The sequence below is a fragment of the Denticeps clupeoides genome, chromosome 1, assembly GCF_900700375.1.
Source record: "Denticeps clupeoides chromosome 1, fDenClu1.1, whole genome shotgun sequence".
Classification (NCBI taxonomy): Eukaryota; Metazoa; Chordata; class Actinopteri; order Clupeiformes; family Denticipitidae; genus Denticeps; species Denticeps clupeoides.
In genome coordinates this window covers 11,134,378-11,152,927 of record NC_041707.1, presented here as the reverse complement: position 1 = coordinate 11,152,927, position 18,550 = coordinate 11,134,378, and the positions used below count along the sequence as shown (strand labels likewise).

The 18,550-nt window shown below is 43.1% G+C and overlaps 1 protein-coding gene across 1 annotated transcript; it reads right to left on the bottom strand.

The window, feature by feature from the left end:
- Nucleotides 1-3,308: 3,308 nt before the first annotated feature.
- On the bottom strand, nt 3,309-14,982 carry cdc5l (CDC5 cell division cycle 5-like (S. pombe)). Its single transcript, XM_028999993.1, has 16 exons — nt 14,801-14,982; nt 13,492-13,595; nt 13,252-13,413; nt 12,479-12,606; nt 12,286-12,385; nt 11,974-12,192; nt 11,714-11,858; nt 11,388-11,576; nt 11,060-11,208; nt 9,444-9,606; nt 9,175-9,339; nt 8,795-8,875; nt 7,732-7,974; nt 6,367-6,564; nt 4,231-4,443; nt 3,309-3,937 (listed from the first exon to the last, which is right to left on the bottom strand). The coding sequence occupies exons 1-16, from the start codon at nt 14,843-14,845 to the stop codon at nt 3,830-3,832; spliced, it is 2,412 nt and encodes an 803-aa protein (XP_028855826.1). The 5' UTR covers nt 14,846-14,982; the 3' UTR covers nt 3,309-3,829.
- Nucleotides 14,983-18,550: the final 3,568 nt, after the last annotated feature.

The following is an 18,550-nucleotide window of genomic DNA, read 5'->3' as shown; positions in this document are numbered from 1 at the left end:
GAAGTGGGATCTTATGATGAGCATAAAGTAGCATAAGGATGGCAGATAACATCTCGAAGACCTTCTGTTGGAACCCGTTGTGATTTGTCAAACCAGTAGAGAAGAAACATTGATTTCTGGGACCTAGAAAGGGTGTGTGTGTAAGTACGGTTCGCCGACATCCATTAAATCATCCATTACATTGCCTAGGGTTGGCCAGATTATTGATATTATTGATATTTACTTCCCGCAACATTGATGAAATGCAAGATTGTTGTGTCACCTTCGGATGCCGTGACCCACACATGAAACCAAGCTGTTACCTCGGTACATGTGAGAACAGAAGGGCGGTGGGTTGACTGCGCAGCGCATGGTCTACTGAGGTGACGCTAATTAGATATCATCTACAAGCAGCATATTTTACGGGGAAAGAAACAAGACGGAAAAGTCCAAGATCACCATCAGTCATCTGTGGTTGAGTTGGAGCGCCCAGAGCCCCCCGAAACCAGTTCTTAACCCCCATTGTTCTGCCACATTTATCAGCCCCTATAGAACCGACCCATCTGATAGTATAGTGGAACGGCATTGAGGTTGAGCCGGTCCCTGAATGTACAATGTCTGGAATACGCGGGCCTTTATTTTCATACACATGGTACCAGTAAACTTTAAATAACAATTTCACTCTTGGACAATGTAATCATATTTCCCTCCTCCTCCTGCTCTGCTATGGCTGGAATTCACACTGCGAAGCCTTTGTTTCGATCCCTTTCATGTGGGCAGCGGAGTTTACATTATAATTCTACCCCACAGTTTCCAAATCATCTTCAAACGGTTTACTGTCAGATGGGGGACACTTGCCAGAATCTCAGACTTCCTCCTCGTTTGAATAAACAATTAGCATTTCATTAAAAAGGGGGGAGGTTGATCACTTGGAACGAACATGCAGGAAATAATTTAACATATTTCACAAGTCGCAGAAGTTGAGCTGTAATTCACCCGTGTTTTTCTTATGATGGACATGACTAGATGTTAGGAGACATCAAGAGTCAGATTCTTCATTGGCTGACTCATTTGAAGAATATATGAATTCAATTTTGAAACTGGTAAATAAGGTTTTTTCCATGAAACCCTGAAAGCAGCATCTGTGTGTGCAGAGCTTGCATGCTCTCCCCATGTTGGCATGGGTTTCCTCCTGGTTCTCCGGTTTCCTGAATTGCCTGTAGGTGTGTGTGTGTGTGTGTGTGTACGTCCTGTGCCCAGTTATAATCGTCCTGTGCCCAGTTATAAAATATAAGGACGTGTGTTTGAATCCTAAAGGCATGTACACTGATGGATCAGGGCGGGGCAGGGCCCAATCCAGATCTGTATTAAGCAGTTATGGAGACTATTTATACAATAATAGTCCAAAAACTATTTAATCTAACTCAGACGCCCTTCTCTAGAGCGACTTACAATTAGAACTTACAGGGACAGTCCCCCCCTGGAGACACTCAGGGTTAAGTGTCTTGCTCAGGGACACAATGGTAGTAAGAGGGATTTGAACCTGGGTTTTTGGTTCACAGGCGAGTGTGTTACCCACTAGGCTACTACCTCCCTTTTCTTTAAATGTTGGGTTTGTAGATACATTACACATCCTATCTGAGGCATAATTTAATGTATTAACGTATACATACTCTCACGCACGAGCCGCAGCAGCTGAGTGACCCCGCGTGAGAGGAGAACCAGGACATCGGCTTGGTTCCGCTGGCGGCGATTCAGCGGGTTTGGAATAACATCTTCCTACTCTGCAACTGGCAGACAGCTTACAACATCAGACGCTGGCCTCTGCTGCCACAAAACCATATGAAACAGTCTGAGCGTTCAGCGAGGAGCATTAATGGTTTGGCAGCTCGAAGTGTGACCATCTCGTAGACCACCACCGTTCCCGTTAACATCCCGATAACGCTGCTGCCCAACTGGTCCCCCACTGATGCAAGTCCCAGATAATGTGACCGACTACATTTTACACTGAAATTTTACTGTTTCCGAAATGACGTTTCAGGCCAAAGCAAGTCTTCCCCCCTGCCAAATTACATTCAAGACGCTTCAGTCCATTTGAAGGCAAAATCACAAAAGTAAAAATGTTATTAATTACCGATGCGGAAGTTATGGCTCCAGAACCTTCTGTTATATAAAAAAGCAGAAAGCCCCTCCACACAGTTGTTAAAGTAGGTTGGCCTAGTGGGTAAGGAAGCAGAAGGTTGACTGTTCGAATCCCGAACGGCCAAGGTACCACAGAGCAAAGTGTCTGCCCATTGCTCACTAAGGTGACGGCTAAATAGAGGAGACACGTTTCGTTGTGTTTACCGTGTGCTGTGTAGTATAATGACAATCACTTTCGCTTTTGATCTGAGCAATAGAGGTGGGAGAAGCAAAAGACAGTAAACTGATGGTATCCAATACAATAATACCACAACTTATTGCCATTAAGCATTATTATTAAGCATTATGACATGTCTATAACTGAAGAGAAGCTACCTCAAAGTACATTTTCAAAATGCCACTACCAGAATTTTTATCGTTTTGGGTTTTACACAAGTTTTAAACTTAAAGATCATTTCGATGATTTATCGCTAAAGGAAGGGTCACAGTATGGATGTCTGCCACATCCAATACCGAGAACTACAGATAAAGAGTTGATGTTGGACCCACAATATACTTAAATATAGACAGTATAGACAAGAAAATTTACATTTTTGTTTTTGAAAAATGTGGGGCACCAGACCAGAGGTATCTTCAGCTTGTGGAAATGCCACGCCCATGGAATCAACGTTTCGTAGCATATTATTATTCGTTTTATGGCACTGCCTTGCTTTCAATCATCTTTACGGATGTAGAGAGCCGCTCACCTTGTTTGATCCACATCGTCTGTAGCTCATCTAGAGACTCAGCAGATCGTTGCTAACGTTATCGTGGGTCTCACACGTTTCTATCTCCACCATTTCTTCTGCATAGATCTTTACCTGCGGTTTATGCAGCCAATGTTCAGAGCCCCTGTGGGACCCCAGTCACTAGTGTTTATGGAGCACTGAATTAGAACTGAAATAAAGGCCAGATAAAGTTACTCGCTGGAGGTACAGTTTTTTAACTGTAAAAACACCACAGCAGTTAAAACAGCCCGCCTCCAAAGTTCAAGCAAAAGGACGTAAAAAATGTCAGTTTGTCTCAGGACAAGCCTTCCACATCTCCATCTGCTTATCCTGGCAAGAACAAAAATGGAAGAAAAAATAAAAAAAATACATGCAGCCTGTAATTTCATGCATGATGCAGATAAAGCAGAGAGTCATTCATTAGCAGGAATATTTTTTTATTTTTGGAATTGTTACTGTTACAGTAGCCCGCGGGGTCTGGATGTGGGTCTCCTGTTCTGCTCTGATGTGACAGTGGGACACAATTTAAATCGGATTGGATCTGAGGAAATCGCAATGCTGAGTGACATGAAGCACCAAACACTTAAAAACCTCAGGATATATTTTGAAAAACAAGTATTAACTGCCTATATAAAGCCTGTTCCACTAAATCATAAAAAAATGTGCTTGATACAGGAAGCCACATCCAACAGAAATGCAAAATGGAGCAATAATCTGCAAATTACCAAAAAAAAAAAAACATCCAGAGACCATATGTACACCAAGATTTAAGAAAAAACATTAAAACAACAACAAATATCACGGAGAAGGATGTAATGTTCATCTCCAGGTCTACGCTGAATCCTGCGTGAAGCTTGTTGTGTTTACGGCAGCGGTTTGGTTACAGAAACATGCCGGACGGGGGAAGGAGGCTCTGATGTACGTTGGATTTGGGTCCAATTTTAAAACTTCTGGGACACAACACTCTCCTTTTCCAGAAGCAGATCTCTGAAGCGTTGCTGGAGCTCCTTCTCTCGCTCCTGCTGCCTCTGCACGTCCTCTCGTAGGGCCTTTAAAGAATAAACATATAACAGGATTGCTTATGATTCTACCATGGATGGTGAAAATATTACCACACTATGTTAAAATTTATTGTAAAATTGTATGTCACATTTTCAAAATTCTAGAATTCAGATTTTTAACTGTTGAAATTGTATGTCTGAAGAAGTTTTTGTGAATGACTCCCTTCCGCCAACAAAGGTGGTGAGATAGACCTTTTAATAACACGTAATTAATATTGCACAACAGCGAGTAGCATGTTACAGAAATCTGGGGGAAAAACCCCATTGGTCATCATGCTCACCTCCTGCCGGCGTGGAATGGCCAGGTCCTCCTGCTTCTTCAGCTCCTGAAAGGTGCGCAGCTCCACGTTGGCCTGCTCCACCTGGTCCCACAGGTCACTAAGCTGCTTCATCAGGCCCAGTGCGCGGGACTGGTACCCGCCAAGCAAGATCTTCATCTTCTTCTCCATCTTGGCTGCCCGCTTCGCCTCCGTCGTCATGTGACCTCTGTTAACCTGTGATTGACATCAGAAAGAAGTACTGACATTTACCCGAAACTCCCATCCAATGCCACAGTCCCTACTCTGGGTCAGTCCCCTGGAGGAACACATGAGGAACAACCTGAGAGCATTCGCCAATTTTAACACAGTTAATACTCATTTACGTCCGTCAGGACTTCTATAGTTTATGATGAAACATAATCCCACTATAAACAACACAGATGCAGCGTCACACCCAGGATTTCTGTCATCCAATCACATATATATATATAGAGAGAGAGATATTATACAATAAATAAATAAATAAATAAATAAATAAATAAAAGTAGAAAAACCAAATCTCAAATACTTCTGAACTTTTTTTCCAGCTCAAAACTCTAGTTTTGCACAGAGAGCTGGAAAACGGACTCGCTGGTTATGTTTTCCGAGACAGGCCACCCAAAAAGCTCAACACAAACGCTCACAGAGGGGTTAGCATTACAATTACCTGTGACTTGCAAAAGAACAGCCAGTGCTTAAAAACAGAGGGGAAAACACACCACGGAACGTCCAACGTCAACACGTTCCATGGCAACACACTGCATCTCCCGACCACACAGTCATGACCCTCCAAAAGCGGATCGGCTTTCAGACTACAACTCCTCACCTATTTAATGGTCAGTCTCAGGTCAATAGGACTACTGGAGCCCGTGGAGAAGCCCTGACTGGGCACCTCAAAGCCTTTGCGTCCGGGCGGCGGCCGGCCAGAGGAGTAGAAAAGGAAAGAAAACAAAAAAGCCCTGACGGTAAACGGCTGCTGCCTTCCAGTAAGGGCGCCTCGCAAAACCCACAAACGCGGACTATCTCCAGCGGCCCGGACCAAAGAGGCGACAGCTTGTGAACTTGGTGGCCCTGTTTACTCTCTGCGGTCAAAGCGCCGCGCGGGGGGGTGGAGGCCCCGGCAAGGAAGGAGGCTGCCGTTTTTACGACCCCAACAAACAGACCGAACCCCCCCCCCCCCCCACCGATGGCTGATAAATGTGGTATGCAGCTGTCAGTGCGAGAAAACACCAAAACGCCTGAGAGGGAGAGCGAGAGAGCTGCCTGGGTGAACAGAGTGCAAGTTTCCGCCCAGAGCGCAGTGCCAAGAAATATGAAACAATTCCACCCTTTGTGAGGCGGCTTCAGCCTGATTAGCCGAAACTTAGCACATATGCTCCTCCGAAACCCGAAGCTCTGCCGGTGTCCTTAAGGCCAGCGGTTATTTTGAAATGTGCGAAGAAAGGGGAGGGGGCGGGGGGACGTGCACAGACTTATAACTGCACCACAGGGAATCTGAATTAGGCTGAAGATTGACCCCATTAACCTTTGCCGCCCCCCCCCCCCCTCCATTCATCAGTTGATAAGTAAAGAAATGCGAATAAGTGGAGGGGGTTGTGGACAACATAATAAAAAAAATAAAAATTCACGTATCAGTTGTTTTCACGTAGCCTGTTTTCTTCCCTGGACCAGCTAGACCTTATGTGTAATGTGAATTTCCCACCATAAATCACGTTATAATTGAAGAGTAAATTGCCCTGCAATTTGGGGTCTTTGAGGGGGGGGGGCGCTTTTTTGGAATGATGATTTAAAATGATACGGGGGCGGAGGGTTGTTTTTGACACTTAAGAAATGATTTCATTTTTTTTTTTTTTTTAAATAAAGTTCACCCAAGGCTGCACATCACCTCCACCTACTGGACGATAGGAAAAGTGCAGGCTGATAGTAGCCTAGTGGCTAACACACTCGCCTATGAACCAGAAGACCCAGGTTCAAATCCCACTAACTACTATTGTGTCCCTGAGCAAGATGCTTCAGGGGGGGGCTGTCCCTGTAACAACTGATTGTAAGCCGATTTGGATAAAGGCGTCTGATAAATTCTGTAAATGTAATTGCAACCCGAGACCAAAGAAAACCCACCTCCAGCCTTTTCTCCAGGGACTCGATGCGGTCCTTCTTGCTGGCCAGGTTGGCTCTGGTGTAGCGGTTCTGGGTGGGCAGGTAGAGCACCTGGCTGTAGCACTCCTCCCAGACCTGGTTGTAGGCATCCAGGGACAGGTCTCCATGACCCATGCCGTGCTTCACCACCTCCATCTCCTGAGTAAGAAGCTCACTGGCCTGAAAAGCCAGTCACACAGAATTGAAAGTGAAATTGATTGTCATTGTGATACACTGCAGCACAGCACACGGTGCACACGACAAAATGTGTCCTCTGCTTTTAACTCATCACCCATAGTGAGCAGTGGGCAGCCATGACAGGGGAAGCACGAGCCAGCCAGGAGAATTGTTCATATGCAGCAGCAAGTTCATTAGAAACATACATTACCCCCTTTCCACTGAAACTGGAACTGAAAAATCTTGGTGCCGGTGGCCAAAAACAAGCTTTGAGGGTCTCATAGTGAGAATCCGCGACATAACTAGCGCTGGGCGGAGAGATCAGCAGCTTTAGATGAGAAAATGGTGGAGAGCTAAAGTCTGGTAACGTGGAGCACTGAAGAAATTAAAGGTCTTATAGCAGTATGGACGCCCGATAAAATTCTACAAAAACCACAAAGTACGCTAGAAGAACGTGTATGAAGAAATAATTAAAGACCTTAAAAAGTCGTAGGCTTCACACGAACTGAACTGTCAATAAGCTTAAAAAAGGCAGAAGAAAGACAAAAAGAAGGGGCTGTGTAAAAGTGGCAGTGGTGGATATCCAAAATATGTCTATTCCGATGTAAGGGATTCGGTGCCGGGATTTCTGTGTAGTCAGCAAGACCTGTGACGTATTATCAGACCTGTGACGTATTATCGCGTTTACACTAGAGCTCCTGTCTAGTGTAAACGCGCACCGGTTCTCGGTTGGTTCCCAGTTCGGAACCGGCACCAGTGTAGTGGAAATGAGGTACAAGTTACAGGCTACATTGAATAATACATCAAAACACTGAGCAGTCATTACAAAGCATGTGTGAGGATCCATGATTTGAGATATTACGTGCATACAGGCTTTTGGGATAAGATGTAATTTTAGCCGATAATAAAGGCTGCGTTACTATTTTTTTTAGATTCAGAGGACATCCCGAAAACTTACTTTTTTCTGTAGAGATAGCCTTTAGTAGACACCGGGAGTGTCTCCAGACGGGACTGTCCCTGTAACTACTGATTGCAAGTCACTCTGGATAAGGGCATTTGCTAAATGGCCAAACGTATTTAGTGTCTTCTTAATCAAAAGCATTTTAATAATTCTCATGCAAACACCCCTTTGTTTGTTGAGCAAATAAATAGTAGTGACCATTTACAGACCTTCTGAAGTTCTTCTTCAGAGATCTTCTGATAGGGTGTTTTGTCCAGGTAGGCCATGTGCTCAGTGTTGGTGGAGCTTGATGTTACACCTTTCACCTTCTTGGACAGGGCCTGGGTGAAGGGGTGGTTGAGACAGTCGAAATGAACCATAGTGATCATCTCCTTCTTGATGAGCTCCTCGGCCTGCTGCAGCTCTGTCAGTGGGGGCTCCACGTTCTGTGGCCTCAAGATGGTCTCATTCACCTGCAACAGTCCCCACACACAGCTCAATATTAGTTACACTGCAGATTTAAACCCCATTAAAAAATTATCCAAAGTCACATCCCAATTCAATTAAATTATGAGGCTACATACTGATTACTGTCTATATAGGGCCCTTTGAAATCAGTTTTATTTTTTCTTAAATTCTGCTTTTTCTATTGTACATATATTTAGTCACCTAAAAACTGTGTGATTATGGAGTGGGTGGGGAAAAATATGAAACCTCCATTATGACAAATCACATTTAATCAATATTCAACAAAGCTATATATTTACTCTTTGTTCTGTAAACCATTTACTTGTAAATAATATGTGCCTTTCATGCAAAGAACTATTTCACAATATCACACATTCTTCCTTTTGTAAAATAAAAGTGCTTCACCTTTGACCTCATCATAAAACAATTTGCATATAAATAAACATTCGGTAGACCTGGAGCAACAAAAGTTGTATCCACTTGCATAATAAACTGGAACTATGATAATAAAACCACATGCGTATGCACACGCATGCGTGAAACCGATCGGGAAAGTAGGCCGGATTAGACACTGACATCCTCTTTGCCATCGCTGACCACACGTTTTAAGTCCCGCCTCAACCTCAACATGTGTAGTGGGTGCAAATTATACACAATTCTACATTCAATAGCGAATTCCGTTTTATTTGTTGGATTCCACGATGCAGCCCGGGTTTTCTGCTAAGCGGGAGTCATAGGGCCCTATCTTTATCCCACTAAATGAACCTCTGGCTTCATGCAGAACTAAACCAGTTATGATTGTGGGCAGACAAGAGGGAATCTGACCTCGGATGGGCGGGGCAGGTCCCTCTGCACGGCCGTGTGTCTCTGCTTCAGCTCCTTCTCGTGCTCGGCATCTCTGACAGCCTGTGGGTCATGCAGAAAGTTCCACATGAGGATTCTATCAGGGGCTAATATCATTCATCCCTCACTCCACAATGCAGCCAGACAGAACAACAGAGCCCTGAAATCAATGTTGCTTGGCAGAAACATCCACACCAAGTGTGTGCGCCTGAGAAGCTTCGGGCGAACTTCAGGGGAGCCCCAGTATAACATTCAGATTTCTCAGATGGGCCAGAGTTGACGTTTACTTAGTCACAGTACAAGACTATATGGGCTATGACTGAGTGCAGGGGTCTAGCTCCAGGTCAGCTATCCTGATCAACCTGTTTCCGCAGCTCGATCTCAGCGGCGTCCTCCACGAAGCTCTCATCCACCTCCGGCTCCTCCAGCTCTTTCTCTGCGTTCTCTGGCAGCACGATCTCAAAGTCGTTTTTGGGTACTGGCAGAGACATCAGCCCCATCTTCAGCTGCTCACGAGACTCTCTGAGCTGAAAAAGATTTTTTTGTTTACACAATTATTTCAGAAAAAGGGGTAGAATATGCAGGTTCGATAGAAAGATGATTATGAATTGCATGGTTCAGTTCTGCTCACCAGGTGTTTGGAGAAGGACGGGTCTGTGTAGTCGACCACTCCATCCTCCGTGTTGATGTTGAGTTTGTCACGTAGTGGAGTCCGGTTAGGGGTCACACCAACTGAAGGTCTGGGGGTCATGCCGCTGTGAGGGGTCAGACCCTCTGGGCCATGACTGGGGGTCCTGCACATTTCCATTTGTTAGACAGTAAGGTCTTAGGTATATAGTTTATTTGGAATAAAAGATATACAAAAGTATTCTGCACAATTTGCTTTCAAAACAAAATATAAACCCCATTTAATCAAGCAATTAAGAGTTAATATGAATGGTAAATTACAGAAATATATAAAGTTTTGTACAAAATGTTAATAGTAAAACAAGTAGAATGCACCAAATAACATTTCAAGATTGCTTTAGAGTTAAATGGGTAAATTGAAAAAAATAAAAGAATGATATGCAGAATTGTGTTTACTTTTCCATTCTGAGCCATGCTTAAGCTTGTTAATCATTAGTAAAGGCCAGACGATGGTGATTTAAAATCTGTTAAAATTCTGACTCGTAAAACTTGTTCATAATAAAGAGCCATGGGTTCCTTCAGGAGGTTTGGGCAGAGTGATGATGCAGGAAAAAAACAACACTTATAACATTTGAGTGTCACCACTGAACAAACAAATAGACTTTGAGTCCATGAATTATGGGGAATTATCTACCACAATTATCTATCCTACAATCAAAGAGACAAAGAAAAATAATTTACATACATACATGCATACGTACATAAAATGTGAAAATTACTTCACTGAACAGAATTCTGTGCATTTCGTATTCCAGCCATCCAGCCGAGTCAGCAGCTAAGAACAGACGTCCTCTGCAAGCCTCAGGCAGCCTCTAGAGCAATTATCTTTGCTAGTGGAACTTCAGCCAAGGCTGCTTTTCAAGGGAAAATTATTGCTGCGCATAAGCTGATGATGCAGACGCTGAAGTGGACAATTCATTGATGGGAATTTCTTTATTTCAGGACATAAATCCTCCCAATTGTTGGAATATAAACAGAAGTTGCTGTAAACTGTGGGGTAAGGCTCCCAAAGCACAAACAGAATAACTGCTGCCGCTGGCTAAACTGGAGAGAGAGGGAACTTGTTCTATATGTTGCAGCAAACCATGTCATCTTGAATACTTCCAAAACTATGTCCGTTTTTGCATAGTAAGACAAGGATGTTAAAGTGCTTTTATACATAAATACTAGAAGGTATATACAGAATTAAACATGTCTAGTGTCACTATAAGGTCTTTCCTGAAGACATTCACATCAGTAATAAGAGCTTAAAAAATGTGTAAAAGTGGACAAATCAGAACATATGTAATACATCTAATAAGTGACTTAAGATAACCTAGAGCTTCCAATATCACAAAGCCCAAAGAGACACTGTGTTCCAGATGCACACCAATGTAAACCGAATGAGTCAATCTCTGCAATTTCTGCTCAACCAAAAAATGTGATTAGTACCAATTAATTTTCTTTAAGTTAAGAAAGGATAAACAAATCTACAAATCAAACTAACATACAACGTAAGTCACAAATTGTGACTCAACTCCAACATACTGAGGACTGATGAAGAATTCAACTTGCCCATACCTGAAGGGCGTGGCAAGCACGGTGTTGGGCGTCTGCACCACCTGTCTCTGCGGGGTCACTCCAGAGAAGTCGCTCTCGTGCAGAGGGGTGTTCAGGCCTCCTTTAAGAGGGGTGTCCACATTAGTGAGAGCCATAAGATTCTGTGCTTCCTGTTTAGGTCAAAGAAAATAAAAAATTAAGGGATAAAAATTCTACGTTAACAATCAAGATCTTAACAGGCACCATCTGACCTATTTTGGATGTGTGATAAAATATTTTTCAAGGAATCCTTCAAGATCATATTCCTATGAATAAATGATAATATAAGGCCATCAGGGCAGGTACTGGCCTGGAGGATCTTGTCCTGGGCTGCGGGGGTTTTGGGTGTGCGCAGTGCCATCGTGTTGTTGGTGACGTTGTACTCTGACAGCAGGGCGCTTGAGGCAGAGTTGGTGATTCCAGACTCCTCTGCTGTCTGACGGGCGATTTCACTGGCCTGTCCCATCTTCACCACCTCCTCCAGCTCTGCATCAGAAATCTGGGAGGAGGAAGAGTGGAAAAAGCAAAAGGTAAAAAAAAAAAAAAAAAAAACCACACACACACCCCACCCACAAATCACTGTAGAACAGAAAACCCTTATTCATCATTTTCTGCAGCCTTGAGCAGCTTTCCTACCTGTGGTGCTGGAAGGACCAGCTTGCTCCTTTTCTTAGTGAACTCTGAAACTCCACTGGTTTGCAGAATGGCTGATGGAAGGTCAGACTCCTTCTTCTTCTTGATTTTCTGTTTGTCTCTTTTACGGTCCCTGTCTTCCTTTTCACTAAAAGAGAAAAATACCAAATACATGAATGACAATGCTGAGAAAAACACATAATTATGTATTTCATCTATCTATCTATCTATCTATCTAAAGGGGGAAAAAATAAAAGACTAACTTCCTCAGCTCCCCGTCCAGATGCTGCTGGCGCAGGCGTTTGAAGTCGGGCTCCAGGGCATCATAGTTCTCCATGGACGTGTCATAGAAACCCTGCGCAGGCTTCTTTTCAAAGGGGATCTCAGAATTATAGTCCACTCCTCTCTTTTTCTTCCTCTTCTTCTGGATGTCGATGCCTGCAGCACGCAGCTCTCTGCGCTTCTGAAGGGCTGCCAGTCGCCTAAGTAACGCACAACCCAAAGGTCCATTTGTTAGAAGAAAATTTTTTATTTGGCAAAAAATGTAAAATAAAAAATCTAAATCACATATTCACCTGGCCTCCTCCAGCTGCTTCTCTCTGGCCTTCCTCTTGGCCTTTTTGCCCTGAGTGTTGGCGAGACGAGCTCTGGCCTCCGACAGCATCTCCAGCTCATCTGGAAAACACACAAGTGCATGTTGGAAACAATGCTGTACGCAAGACACCCTACTGATATTAATTTTCTACAGGAGAGTCAGTGGTAACAGACCTTCGTCCATGTCCACGGGGTCTGGCCGAGCTGGTTTGGTCTCCGGGTTGGGATCAATCTCCCCTGGCTTAAGCTTGCGAGGATCATCGGTTGTATCTTCTTCGTTGTCTCTCTGGGCCGCCTTATCTCTGGAGAGGCAACCTTTCATCAGTTAAACCTCATGGAGCAGATGAAAACTTTAGAATAGGGATGGGCATATTGAGCTTTTCCACTTATGAAGTTTGGAAATTGGCTGATCACAATGAATAATGAAATACTGGTATTTTGTAATTCTGTTACTTTTAAGGAAACACGAGAGCTAAAATTCACTTAAATACTGTTTACTGTACTTTAAAGACAATATACCAATTACACAAACATATGTATACACTTCTTAAATACACAATTTTAGCAAACCTGTTTTTGGTTACAAGTCCAAAAATGAACAGAATAGAATAAAGATCAGGAATCAAAATGTACTATGTAAATGACAAATACAAATCACAAACTACAGTAAACAAACAAACACACTTTATGCAAATATAAACAAAAACTAAACCAAAGGCATACAGCATCCACCATTTTCCTTGCGACTGAATTAAATAGCTACAACCACATATGCATACTGGATCAGTGCATGATATGCTGCTGATAAGGGGCTTCTCTACCTCATGCATTCACTTGGACAAAGCAATTGTTTTCAAAACTGAGGCCATTTCTAAATGACCATTGAACAGTAGTGTAAATAAAAATATGAATTAAAATTAAATAGTGAACATTTGCAGTGCACTCACAGGAGGTACTCGTAGTGCTCCAGACATTGGGCAGCTGTCCGGCCGATTATGGGGGCTATTGTTCTCCACTGGGTGGGCATCAGCTTGGCAAGATGAAGCAGCTTCTCCTCCTCCTCTCTGGACCATTCTGTCTTCTTAATGCTGGGATCCAGCCACTCGTACCTGGCCCCCAAAACAACATGTGAGCATGCGGACCTGAAGCGTTTACGGGGCATTAGCAATTGGCGATGGCCACCTTACCATCTAGCCTTGCACTGTTTTGCTGACTTCCTGTGCAGCAGGGAGGCGATTCGAGACCACTGGTTCTTCCCATATTTCATCACAGCTGCTTTGAGAATTTCATCCTAACACACAAAACATCACCAAACCAGTGAGTCCAACTTGGCAGCAGACAGATATGAAAGAACGATTTGGTTGAAAAAAACTAAACTGAACGTCGAAGCACCACACACTCACTCGCCTCTCGGCCCGAAGACCACAAATTCACGTGCTGTGCAATGATGGTGCACAGGTTGATGCGTTCAAAATAAAATTTCAATTCATCTATACATTATTCATTTTAAAAGTTTGGAGAAAATATTTGGTGGACGGTGGTAAAATGTAACAGTTTGAATTTTTGGCTGCTAAAAAACAAAAAACATGCATCTTAATAGACAGGGTGGTAATAGCCTAGTGGGCAAGTGAGCCAGGTTCAAATCCCACTTCCCACCATTGTGTCCCTGAGCAAGACACTTAACCCTGAGTGTCTCCAGGGGGTGACTGTCCCTGTAACTACTGACTAAGTAAGTAGCTCTGGATAAAGGCGTCTGGTAAATGTAAACGCTGGAAATTATAATATGCAAGTACTGGAAACTCATATTTACTTCAAGCAGAAATATAAAGAATTATCAGTGTTTTCCTGAGATGATGCCATTTTGACAGTTTCCATCCTTCACCATCGTAATTACATAAAGAACGAATGACAGCCACTTTAATCATTTTAAGTGACAGTAAATTACATGAATACAAAATAACATGTTTTAACAAAAATACCAATATTCCTTGGAGCGAAGGGATAAAGAACACTGTAATGAATACTTTCCACAGGATTACGTGTCATAAGAGACATTAACTGTGCCTTACGATGAGAGCAAACATTAATAGTAATAATAATAAAACGGCGTTTTATTACAGCACGTGTGCAAAACTTCTATCTGAATGTGAAGACAATCATGCCTGTCGAGGGATCCTTCCAACATTTTTATTTCATATCATCTCTTACATTATACTTTATAGAAATGTTCACCCGTCGGAAAGATAAAGAGAAATCGCGCAACTGGTGGTAGTAGCCTAGTGGGAACCAGAAGACCCAGGTTCAATTCCCACCTACCATCATTGTGTCCCTGGGCAAGACACTTAACCCTGAATGTCTCCAGAGGGACGGTCCCTGTAACTACTGACTGTAAGTCGCTCTGGATAAGGGCGTCTGATAAATGCTGTAAATGTTATTCCGACAACTATTTAAAATGGGCTAGCTGCATAAGCTCGCAAGCTAGTTGTGTGAACCTACCTCGGTGTTTCGCCAAACGCCGCCCTTTATCATAATGCGCGGCATCTTGGCAGTGAAACGAAGAGTCGCCTTCTCGACAAAAAAAAAGTAATAAATCCCGCGAAGGACAAAAAACCCGACAATTACACAGCACGCAACTGCAACGCGTCGCGATTTCAGCGCTTCGCCGTAAGCGATCCAAGATGGCGTCTACCGGAAGTACTGCCTCGCAGTTTCCGGTTCAGGCTGCGCCACTTTGTTCACATTCTGCCGTCTAGGGTCGCGGAGAGATACCGCACAGACTATTTACAATGGTCAAGAATCTGCTTGTCAAAGTCGGGCGACACATGTGCAGAGTATGCCAACAACATAGTTTGATCATTAAGTATTACATGGCTGCTAAACAAGGGTGATGGCAAACAGCAGAGGACACATTTTGTTGTTTCACCGTTTGTGCTGCAGTGTTTCACAATGACAATCACTTTGCTTTCACTTCAATAAAAGTGTGCAAAAATGGCTAACAATTCTAATAATATTATGCATTCTTATATGATGTGCTTATCTTGAATATGAAGGACACAGTTGGGATTTTGCCTACAGCATCATCAAAAAATATGAGGCGTGGTAGAATTTGTGCAGTCTGCAGAAATAAAGATGACACCCCGGGCACCAGTGAATGGTGAACACAGTAGGATTCTAACAGAAAGGATGGAATGGCGTCAAAAAACAGGCACTGTGTCGAAGGCCAGACCCCCTAAACCACCTTGGTCTGTTTAGAGGCGTGACTTACTGTGTGCTTATCACATGACTTATTGAGTGCGTTATGAACGACAGAGAGTCACTTCAAGTGGATGTGTGGGTAATGATGTTAGCAAAAGGAAATCCCATTATACAGAACGTGGCACAGCTGGGCAGGGGGAAAAATTGCTCCAAATTGAAGCCAGCATTCTCAGTGTGTGTCCCGGCTGATACTATCCATTTGGAAATGGAAATGAAGTGCATGGAGACTTACTGATCCCCTTTATCATTGCCGAGGCAGCTGTGTGGAAGAGCGCTCGTGGACCAGAGGAAGCCAGTCGTGCTGTTTGAGGGGAGGCTGCTCTTCAGCCGGTTAGCTGTGGAGATGATGGTGGCGGGTCTTCGGCACTGCGGTCTTGAGTGTTATTTACATCATCATTTTGCCCTGGCGAATTCATCAACTCAAGCGATTATATGTTAACTTCAAAGGGAAAAGGAACCCGCAGTCCTCCCAGTCTGTCATGTTGCATGCACATTAGTGTAGGATGTTGCCGGCTATTTTAACATCTAGTGTCAGAGGGGTGGATATATTAGACAGCAAGTGAACAGGTCGTTCTCAAAGATGGTGCATTAGAAGCAGGAAAAATGGCTGAGTGACTTTGACAAGAACCAAACTGTGGTGTTAAATGTCAGAGCCCCTCCAAAATGGCAGGTCTTGTGGGGTGTTCCCCAGTGAGCAGTGACAAAAAGTCCTCCAAGGAAGGAAAACTGGTGACAGGGTCATGACCTGTAAGGTAGGCCTGTCAAGAGCACCCACGCTGACCTCTGCCTGACCTCCCATAGGCATAACGAGTATCAGAACTGGACCATGGAGCAACGTCTGACTTTCTGTAACAGAATACACTGCATGGCACTCTGGACAATGTTCTGCTGATGAAATCAGGCACAGGGACAGAAAGCTCAGTGTTCTGACTGCGTTGCACCCTGCACAGTTCTGTTTTTTATGTGAAAGGATGATCGTTCGCAGATAACAAAAAATAAAACCTTGAATTAAAGCACAGTTAAATTGGGGTCCGGCTGCGTACGGCAAAGCTCCATGTCTGATTCAGTTTGCTTTGTGGGAACAAACCGTGGTGGGCGGGGACGCGGAGCAGAGATTAGAGAGAGAAGATGGGATTTGGAGCTTTAAGACCTAATCAGCTTATAGTTATATTGTGACATTGGGCTTCCTCAGATCGAATAGCCAGAACCTATTAAACCAATTAAACTTTACAAAGCTTTAAGTGGAATGAAGTGACCCACAGGAAGACGTAAGTGTTTATGTCGAATCCAAAACACTAATGTGCTCTATTAAAGAAAATAAAGTGTATTTGCACATCTTATTATATCAATGTGAAGCACTGATATGCAGGTCATGAAATCAAATGACTTGAAATCATGTGATACCACATGTTTTAGCTCTGAGGGCCTTCACGGGAAAGGCCTCTAGGTCAAGGAAGCAAGAGTGGTACGAAACCACAGACTATGCTAAATGGAGAGGGTTCTATTATCGTTGATCATTTTTTATAGATATACAGTACAGGTTAAACGTTTGAAACAAATGTGTTTTCTTTATTTTCATGACCATTTACATAACTCCACATGTAAATACACCATTGATACATAAATAGATAGTTTATATAGATAGTTTTATAAGATGTATAGACATTTTTCATATTTTTATTTGCATATCCTTCTTTTGGACATTTGTTCTCAACTTGTTCAGCCACACTATTCTGGATGTTCTGTATCATGAAAGGACAACTCTCCAGTGCTCCGCTCAGAATATAGGACACGGCACTGTTGTCAGTATGAAATATCAGGATAAATGTAGGCCGTAACAGGTTTCAGAAAAAGACAAATATGTGTATTACATAGCAGTGACATTATAGTAATGAGAAAAAAGGTGGATCCAGCTATGAACTTGAGGACTTTGCTGAAGTAACACTGGAACTTATTACATGCACACAACATACATGCATTATGTTCCCATCTTTTATGATGGCATTTTAATGTCATTTTTCATGTGCCTAGTTAAAGGCCAGTATAACATATGTGTCTTGTACAGAAGACACATTGGTGTTTTACACTGACTTTTTACAAAGCAAGAAACCCGAAGGGGCTTAGCAAGTTGTTACAGCACCTCAAATAAAAATGCAAACATGAAAAAGAACAAAAAATACAAAGTTTTGAATAACCCTGTTAAGATTAACCGGCAGGCAACACATCAAACAGGCTCCATGTTCTTTTTTTAAAATTCATAAAAATTTTTAGTTTAAATTATGGCTGAACAATCCTGTTAAGATCAACCGGTAACACATTAAACAGGCTCCATGTTGAGGCTGTTGGTTTTTTTAAATTTCATTAAAAAAAAAAATTGTTTAAGGATTTGGCTGAACAACCCTGTTAAGATCAACCGGCAACACATGAAACAGGCTCCATGTTGAGGCAGAACATGTTAAGCATCCTCCCTGTGCATGCTGAGCATGTTGTCATTAGAGGAGAAAATGCATGCTGGAGACCTCCTTCCACCACGGCCCGTATTGATTGCAGTCAGAAACAGTTAAGTTGACATTGGATTTCAGGAAAAATTGCCTTTTGCTCAGGAATATGCACAGCCCATAACTAAACCGTGTACGTCCAACACACGACTTTTCGACACATTGACCAGACATTTATATGCGTGTGTTTATATATACATCCCATTTCTGTCTCTTATGGCTTTAAAAATCACCGTAATAAGGCTGAGTTTTGACTCAGCAAAGGTTGTAGTTGTTGGCAGAAAAGTGGAAAAACAAAAGGGATGTAATTGCCATGTGAAGCTGCCAGCTTGTGATGGCGAGCTGGGGCCGTGATCAATAGCTCTTCGTCTAGTCCGGTGCCCACGGATCTTGGTGGAGGTCAACTGGCTGGAGGCAGGCCCATTGATCAGAGCGGAAACAACACTACTCCATCCTGCGAGCAGGTGTACATCCTTTAAGGGGCAAAGAACAG